Source organism: Garra rufa, chromosome 10 (genome assembly GCF_049309525.1).
Source record: "Garra rufa chromosome 10, GarRuf1.0, whole genome shotgun sequence".
Lineage (NCBI taxonomy): Eukaryota > Metazoa > Chordata > Actinopteri > Cypriniformes > Cyprinidae > Garra > Garra rufa.
In genome coordinates, this window is record NC_133370.1 from 7,701,253 (window position 1) to 7,711,136 (window position 9,884).

At 34.8% G+C, this 9,884-nt stretch overlaps 1 protein-coding gene and 1 long non-coding RNA gene across 2 annotated transcripts in view; both read left to right on the forward strand.

Moving 5' to 3' along the window:
- The first annotated feature begins 272 nt into the window (after positions 1–272).
- On the forward strand, positions 273–941 carry LOC141343624 (uncharacterized). The gene is made up of 3 exons (XR_012356785.1): positions 273–339; positions 446–479; positions 662–941. It is a non-coding gene; the product is annotated as an uncharacterized lncRNA (long non-coding RNA).
- A 5,666-nt stretch (positions 942–6,607) lies between these two features.
- Positions 6,608–9,884, forward strand: part of ftr67 (finTRIM family, member 67) — an 11,517-nt gene continuing 8,240 nt past the window's right edge. The window contains exon 1 of the mRNA XM_073848547.1: positions 6,608–6,649. Within this exon, the coding sequence (XP_073704648.1) occupies positions 6,608–6,649 (42 nt within the window). The remainder of the gene's footprint in view (positions 6,650–9,884) is intronic.

The window sequence follows — 9,884 nt, forward strand, 5'->3', positions numbered from 1 at the left end:
ACAGACATCTAAACGAGTGATGGACGTTATGTGAGTTTAAGTAGAATTCTCTGTTGTCAACACTGCTTTAGATTAATGTAATGTAAATAAACACATGTACATATAGTAACTAAACATGAGTTATCTATTTAATTTGTCTAATAGTACTGTTTATAAATTCAGGAGCATTTGTATTGGATAAAAAGCCAATGAACACAACAGCTACCTCATAAATGTAGTATTGAGCACATGAATCAGAGGGAACTGAATCTTGTGTGGATGTTTCAGGGACAGATGAGACAAGTATGCTTGTCCGGTGAAGAGTGACTGATGAAGCAGTGCTGCCATCAAAGGCTTTGAGTGAGTACACTACAGACATCTATTTAAACCTTAAGTTGCAGTTTATTAATAATAAAAAAAACTTTAATCACTTTTCTGATTCTAGATTTCTGTGCCTTTGTTGCAGATATTTTGCGGTGGAGCAGGACCTGAAAGGAAAGGTGACAGCAGCATTTGTGGGGAAAAAAGTAAAATCTGTAACTTAAAATAAAGTTTGGTAATTTTGTTAATTCTTATACTGAGATCTAATGAAATTGTGCTGTTAAAATGACAACTTTTGTATTGTATTTGTACATCTTTGTATGATCTGAAATATCTGCTGCAAACTGGTGTGTGCATCGAGAAAAGGGAAGTCCACAGCAGCATCCTGGAAATGGTCAAGTGCCATCGATGAGACCCTCCATCACTCCACCTGCTCTTTGTCTCATCTGGACCAGATGATGCTGTGGTCTCTTCATCCTCAGAGACCAAAGAGCCAGCGAGAGCATCTAGAGAAAGACTAAAATACCAATATGTCTGAATAAAGCTTTGTTCCATGTGTCTTTATTTAAGTTCATGGTTACTTTATTATTTTACTCATATGTCCATGTTGTTATCAGTAAATAAAATATAAGTTTCATTAACATATGTATTAATTAATTACTTGATTAAAAAAACCTGCTTATTTTACTAAAAAATATAAATAATTATAGGTCATTATAATTATTTATAATATAGGTTATCATTATTATAAGCAGTGCATTCTGAGGTAATCTTAATTTCTAAGTAGTAATACTTACATTTTTTTGAGTGTAAAATCCTCAAAAAACACCTCCAAACACAAGATCTTCAAGCAGCTGATCCACTTCTTCTTTGTGCAGATATTGCAAACATGGAGGAAGATGTACTAGGTAGGGTTGTTGTGTTACTGATGCTATGAGGTGTTTGAGCAGCTGTTGTGCTTATTTTCATTTTATTACTAATACTACCTAACTTACAATTACAGGCTCAGGGTAAGATGGTATTTATCTTTAACAATAAACAATCATAATGAGAAAAACTAAAAACAACTATTAGTATGCAATTATATACACGGGGAAATATGATTAAATATCTCTGAATAATCAAAATATTCACATCATCGTTTATCAAAAATTGGATTTATTTTTGTTATTGATAAGCCTCAGGGATGAAAAGAGAAATTCAACAATTTAAACTATTTTTGTGTGTGGATAAACAATTTTTAATACAAAACAAAAGAAATAACTTTTTCAAAAAATAAAGAATTTGGGTTTTCCTGACAAAAAATATTTCTTTAAGAATAAAAAAATACAAAAACCTAAATGAACCCAAAACGTATCTGTTATACTACAATCACAATAAAAGAACAGCTGTTAATTCAACATGACCACAAAATGAACAAATTTCATCAATATCAAAATATTTATAGAAAGATGAATTAAACCTGTCGCTATATGTTAAGTTGTTGCACTTGTTATAACATCGTTGGTCACATGATAACGTCAATGTTTTTTCTTAATTGAGTTTAATTAGTTATTCTGTGTTTCTCTCTTGTAGAGGATGGTTAATGGTGTAGTTCAGGGCTATTCAATTAGATCCACTTGAGGGCCGGATTATCGAACTGGAAATTTGAAGCGGGCCAAGGGGATGGGGGCCGTCCCGATCTTTTTCTAGGGGGCCTATACAATTACATTGAAATTCATATTCACTAATTTGTACAAATATTACCAAAACCAACATCTATAAAAGGTAAAGGTGCTGTCTGTCAATCAATAATAAAAAACTAGATAAAAAGTTTGTTAGCAAACTTTAAGTTGGCTTGAGAAAGCCTAGCCAGTAAGTTTTAAGTAGTTTTAAAAGCTTTTAGTTTAAAGAAAGTTTAAAGGTTTTCAGTTTGAAATAGTTTTAGTTTGATTAATAAAGTTTGAAGATAGATAGGCTAGATAGATATAAATAGTTTGAAAATAGATAGATTTATAGATATAAATAGTTAGAAGATATAAATAGTTTGAATGTGAATAGATGCTAAGGTGTTGCTATGCTGTTGCTAGCATTATTTAAGCAAGACTAGCAAGTTGTTAACATGATTTTTAGCATGACTAGCAAGTTGCTAGCATGATTTTAGCATGACTAGCAAGTCGCTAGCATGATTTTAGCACCACTAGCAAGTCGCTAGCATGATTTTAGCACGACTAGCAAGTCGCTAGCATGATTTTAGCACCACTAACAAGTCGCTAGCATGATTTTAGCATAATTTTAGCATGACTAGCAAGTCGCTAGCATGATTTTACCATGATTAACAAGTCGCTAGCATGATTTTAGCATGACTAGCAAGTCGCTAGCATGATTTTAGCATGACTAGCAAGTCGCTAGCATTATTTTAGCATGACTAGCAAGTCGCTACATGATTTTAGCATTATTTTAGCATGACTAGCAAAGTCGCTAGCATGATTCTAGCATGACTAGCAAGTCGTTAGCATGATATTAGCATGACTAGCAAGTCACTAGCATGATTTTATCAAGACTAGCAAGTCGCCAGCATTATTTAAGCAAGACTAGCAAGTCGTTAACATGATTTTTAGCATGACTAGCAAGTCGCTAGCATGATTTTACCATGACTAACAAGTCGTTAGCATGATTTTAGCACGACTAACAAGTCGCTAGCATGATTTTAGCATAATTTTAGCATGACTAGCAAGTCGCTACCATGATTTTACCATGATTAACAAGTCGCTAGCATTATTTTAGCATGACTAGCAAGTCGCTAGCATGAATTTAACATGACTAGCAAGTCGCTAGCATGAATTTAGCACGACTACCAAGTCGCTAGCATGATTTTAGCACGACTAACAAGTCGCTAGCATGATTTTAGCATAATTTTAGCATGACTAGCAAGTCGCTAGCATGATTTTACCATGATTAACAAGTCGCTAGCATTATTTTAGCATGACTAGCAAAGTCGCTAGCATGATTCTAGCATGACTAGCAAGTCGTTAGCATGATATTAGCATGACTAGCAAGTCACTAGCATGATTTTATCAAGACTAGCAAGTCGCCAGCATTATTTAAGCAAGACTAGCAAGTCGCTAACATGATTTTTAGCATGACTAGCAAGTCGCTAGCATGATTTTACCATGACTAACAAGTCGTTAGCATGATTTAAGCATGACTAGCAAGTCGCTAGCATGATTTTAACATGACTAGCAAGTCGTTAGCATGATTTTAGCACGACTAGCAAGTCGCTAGCATGATTTTAGCACGACTAACAAGTCGCTAGCATGATTTTAGCATAATTTTAGCATGACTAGCAAGTCGCTAGCATGATTTTACCATGATTAACATGTCGCTAGCATGATTTTAGCATTACTAGCAAGTCGCTAGCATGATTTTAGCATGACTAGCAAGTCGCTAGCATGATTTTAGCATGACTAGCAAGTCGCTACATGATTTTAGCATTATTTTAGCATGACTAGCAAAGTCGCTAGGATGATTCTAGCATGACTAGCAAGTCGTTAGCATGATATTAGCATGACTAGCAAGTCACTAGCATGATTTTATCAAGACTAGCAAGTCGCCAGCATTATTTAAGCAAGACTAGCAAGTCGCTAACATGATTTTTAGCATGACTAGCAAGTCGCTAGCATGATTTTACCATGACTAACAAGTCGTTAGCATGATTTAAGCATGACTAGCAAGTCGCTAGCATTATTTTAACATGACTAGCAAGTCGCTAGCATGATTTTAGCACGACTAGCAAGTCGCTAGCATGATTTTAGCACGACTAGCAAGTCGCTAGCATGATTTTAGCACAACTAGCAAGTCGCAAGCATGATTTTAGCATTATTTTAGCACGACTAGCAAGTCGCTAGCATTATTCTAGCATGACTAGCAAGTCGCTAGCATGATTTTAGCACGACTAGCAAGTCGCTAGCATGATTTTAGCATGACTAGCAAGTCGCTAGCATGATTTTAGCATTATTTTAGCATGACTAGCAAAGTCGCTAGCATGATTCTAGCATGACTAGCAAGTCGTTAGCATGATATTAGCATGACTAGCAAGTCACTAGCATGATTTTATCAAGACTAGCAAGTCGTCAGCATTATTTTAGCAAGACTAGCAAGTCGCTAACATGATTTTTAGCATTACTAGCAAGTCGCTAGCATGATTTTACCATGACTAACAAGTCGTTAGCATGATTTAAGCATGACTAGCAAGTCGCTAGCATGATTTTAACATGACTAGCAAGTCGCTAGCATGATTTTAGCACGACTAGCAAGTCGCTAGCATGATTTTAGCACGACTAACAAGTCGCTAGCATGATTTTAGCATAATTTTAGCATGACTAGCAAGTCGCTAGCATGATTTTACCATGATTAACAAGTCGCTAGCATGATTTTAGCATGACTAGCAAGTCGCTAGCATGATTTTAGCATGACTAACAAGTCGCTAGCATGATTTTAGCATGACTAGCAAGTCGCTACATGATTTTAGCATTATTTTAGCATGACTAGCAAAGTCGCTAGGATGATTCTAGCATGACTAGCAAGTCGTTAGCATGATATTAGCATGACTAGCAAGTCACTAGCATGATTTTATCAAGACTAGCAAGTCGCCAGCATTATTTAAGCAAGACTAGCAAGTCGCTAACATGATTTTTAGCATGACTAGCAAGTCGCTAGCATGATTTTACCATGACTAACAAGTCGCTAGCATGATTTAAGCATGACTAGCAAGTCGCTAGCATGATTTTAGCACGACTAGCAAGTTGCTAGCATGATTTTAGCACGACTAGCAAGTCGCTAGCATGATTTAAGCACAACTAGCAAGTCGCAAGCATGATTTTAGCATTATTTTAGCACGACTAGCAAGTCGCTAGCATTATTCTAGCATGACTAGCAAGTCGCTAGCATGATTTTAGCACGACTAGCAAGTCGCTAGCATGATTTTAGCATGACTAGCAAGTCGCTAGCATGATTTTAGCATTATTTTAGCATGACTAGCAAAGTCGCTAGCATGATTCTAGCATGACTAGCAAGTCGCTAGCATGATTTTAGCATTATTTTAGCATGACTAACAAGTCGCTAGCATGATTTTACCATGACTAACAAGTCGTTATTGCTATTTGGGCCATTTGGTGTCGCCAAAACACATACACTCACATGCACATACACATGCACGGTCAAGAGCATCCTTACGCTGCGCACTTATTTACGCCAAGTTTATTTTTTATAAATCCCGATATGTGCGTGGAAAAATTTGCATGCATATTTCTATGCCCATTTTGTGCGTACGCAACGTTATACATCAGGCCCCAGCTCTATCAAGATGTATTGAAGGTATTTTGTTCTCAGAACATATATCTTCACTAAAATCATAACATTAAAACAACATAACCTACTTTTTTTCTGATAGATGTACTTATGTAAAGTTGCTAATAAACTGTTTGTGTATTTATTATCTGAACTTTTCACTGTTGATAAAAGAAGATATGGAGTAACAGCTGAATATGTTTGCATGTTTGTGCCAATTAAAAAAACTGAAAAGGTAAAAATCAATGAAGCATATTCCTTTACACTGGAAAAAAATTTTTTTTAAACAAAATTGCTAACATAAAAGAACATTACCACTGAAATAAGTAAGATCAAATACAGACCATATTATCATTTATATCTAATAATATTTATATAATTAATATATAAAATATATTTATATATATTTTATATAATAATTTTAGCACAGATTATATGCACATTTAAAAAAAGACAATCTTTGGAAATTTTAATCATATTTCAGTAACATTCACAATAAATAAACCTTTGTAGTAGTAAATAGAAACTGCGACACATATATATTTTTGTGTCCTCATTTGCCTCGATAGCAAAATAAAAATAAAATCCCTGACAGTGTTTCAGTAACTTTCCAAAAGAGGAATAAATAAATAAATACACAAACAAACTAAATAACAAGAGATTGATTACAATAGTCAAAAGAGTGATAGATCAAATTTGCCATCACAACCCCTTTGTAACAGTTACTCAGCAGCATTAACTAGATTAATGTGAATTTAATGTCAAGGTATACTGTATAAGAAAGTATAGTGTTTTAAATGCACATTAAAAATAGAGAAAACTAATTCTAGGTTTATGATGTTATTAACTTTAGAAATGCATCATCATAAGGGTACGAAATTCTGTTCTACAATCAACATTTCTATGATATATTTGTGATTCTAGAGAGAAGCGCACCAATGGGACTTTTATTTTGCTCTGATGATGTGACGACATAAAGATGCGCTGCGCTCCTCATCTGTTGTTTTTCAAGAGAAGAAAGGTTTGTGGTTTTAACGTTTTTAAGTCAATGCACGCTGTTGAAAGCGTTTTTATAAGCTGTGTAAAATAAATGCATCATTATCAAATATAACGTTGTCATGCGTTATTTAGTGTAACTTAAACGTAAGCCTTTAATAACAGAAGTGCGTTCCGTTTCGCTCTCTATATCATGAATCAATCGTGTGATGATAAGAAGTGAGAGACTCAGAATCCGAATCATTTGAATCGAATCATTTGTGAAATGATTCAGTGATTCGATTCAGCGGCACGCGGACTACAAACGACAACAAACACAAACGAGTGAATCACAACCGAGAATGATTTCATGAGACTGTAATATATTAAATATGATAAATAATAAATAAAGATCAAATAAAGATCAAAATCGTTTACTTGAATATAAACCGGTGTAATTTGTATTATAAATTTTATATAGAAGTCTTTTAACTCTGACTGTCTTACTAGTGCAGCTGTTTTAGATACAGATAGAGATTTAGTTTGCATTGATTGTTCTTTCTATTAATAATTCTTATATTAAACAGGACAAAGTGTTCAAACAGAAAAAACTCCTGGAGAATCAACAGAGATCCATGTGAAACACTATTATAAAGATGGCGTTTATTAAAGAGGAGAGTGAAGACATGAAGATTGAAGAAACATTCATCAAACATGAAGATACTGAGGAACAAACACAGATGGTGTTTATTAAAGAGGAGATGGAAGACATGAGTGAAGAAACATTTAGAGTCAAACATGAAGATACTGAGGAACAAACACAGATGGTGTTTATTAAAGAGGAGATGGAAGACATGAGTGAAGAAACATTTAGAGTCAAACATGAAGATACTGAGGAACAAACACAGATGGTGTTTATTAAAGAGGAGAGTGAAGACATGAAGATTGAAGAAACATTCATCAAACATGAAGATACTGAGGAACAAACACAGATGGTGTTTATTAAAGAGGAGATGGAAGACATGAGTGAAGAAACATTTAGAGTCAAACATGAAGATACTGAGGAACAAACAGGTTGGTTTTTATTCTCAGAGCATTTGTTATTATGACATCATGCATTTAAATCAACAATAATATGGAATTAGCCTTAACCAAACATTGTAACATTAAACCTAGTAGCCATCTGCTTCTAATATTAAAACCATTGATTTATAGCACTTTGGCTAATTATGCAAAAGTACTAAGAAAATAATTTATTTGGCACAAAGCAAACCTTGAAATGTGAGTAATTACATTTGGCTACTGCATGCTGTCTACATGTTCATTTAAAGTATTTGGTAAGCAAATAAAACAAGGAAAAACACTTAGGCTACACCTATATGAATCCACACTTGCGTTTTCAAGCATTTTTCAAAAGTTTCTCATCCACACTGAAATGTCAGAAAACATTTAATTCACCTCACACCTAAGACTATACAAATGGAACAGATGATACTTTTTCATGCAAATTTCCTTTAATTTACCATTTTTTTGTAGAAGAAGACAATGTAGGACATACAGAAAAACAGTACAAAATGGGACAAAACAGTGTTGTAAATATAAAGCAAGTCTGACAATAAAACAAACACAAAAATAATTATATCTCGTGTGTATATAAAGTTAAAAAAAGCGAATAAGGAGGAAAATGAGGAAAAAGGGAAAGAAGAAGATAATTACTGGTTAAAGAGAGCAAATGAAGAAAATTATATAAATAATATCAATATATTCAAGTAAATCAATAGATGACCACTGTTCAGGAGGCATAGGTCAAACTTACACCAAGGTACTGTATTTTAACATGAGAACGGTATAAACCAGTGGTTCTCAAACTGGGGTACGTGAGGTGATGGAGGGGGTTCAAAAAAACAAAAGGCTGAGCTTTGGCATTAATTTAATTCTACCCCAACTTGAGGTTAAGGTGATGAGCAGGCATACATTGGGCTCAGGTTGTTGTGCTGAGGTGTTTCCCATGCATTGATTTATTTGTGGTGACTCAAATATCATACATCGTCACTACATTATCAAAACTGACCACAACCAATAGATTTTCCAAAAGGCTTTGACTTTGTTAAACAAACATGAGCACTGTGTATTTCAAAATCAAAGTTTTTATATCACTGTTTCTCTGAAGGAAACCTTTAGAAGGTTCAGAACCTTCTTTAGAAAATTTTCTTCAAATAATGCCTGATAAAGCTACCAGTCTCAGATGGAACATGTGAGCTAAGGACTCTGTTCTCTTCTCTGTGCGCAGTCATATCAGGTTCTTAGGCCTTTTTTGCCTCCCTGTTAGGCTGCTTCTGTCTTGGCTTGGCAGTGCTTCCCAGACTCTTGAGGTTCTCCTATGAGCAAGCCAGGAAAAGTGTCTGGGTCCCCCTCTCATCTCTGAGAGTTAAGTCCTCTGCCCCATGGAGCTTCGTGAGGCAATCATATCAGGTGTATTATGCTGATGATACATGGGGCAACTTTTTGAGCAATTTTATCGGGCAACTCTTTTTTTGCAATATTGTTTGGGCACTTTCCCATTGAAAATGGGTAACAGATTTCTATCTGGATAATTTAGATCAATCGTGAGCCCTGTATCTCACCTGGTTGCCCATTGACGGCAACATTTGCCAAAGTTGACCGGCAACATTGCTCAAAAAGTTGCCCAGTGTATCATCAGCCTTGGGCCTTTCCTTAACTGGCCTCTGTGCTCATTATAAGGTCAATTATGAGCATGCTCCCATCATGTTTTGTTTTATCATGTTGTCCTAGGTACTTTTTGGAGCCTTGCCTGATTGAGCTGATAAAACTGTGATGAGAATATTGCTTGTGAATAAATTACTTTAACAAAAAAATAAAAACAAATCTTACATGCATCTAAGGCCTTGTCCACACAGAGATTAGCTGTATATGCAAAAATTTTATATTTTTATTGACGGATCTGGCGTTTTGGGAGAGTAAAACCAATATGTATTTAAAGGTGCATAATGCATTTAGAAAATATTTTAAGTTGTTCTCTGATATCTACATAGAAGGTATATGGCATAGGAAAGGGCAAAAAAAATCTCCAGAAACGGTTTACAGGTCCATTTACAACCAGTGGCGGCTGGTGCTAAAATTTTTTAGGGGGGCGCACACAAAATGAATCACACTGTTAATACAGGCTTTATTATCAGTAAAGTAATCATTTAACATTTGTAATCATCCCAAAAAATATTAGCCATTTATTTTAATGTGATTCAGAGATAAAGGCCATAGTA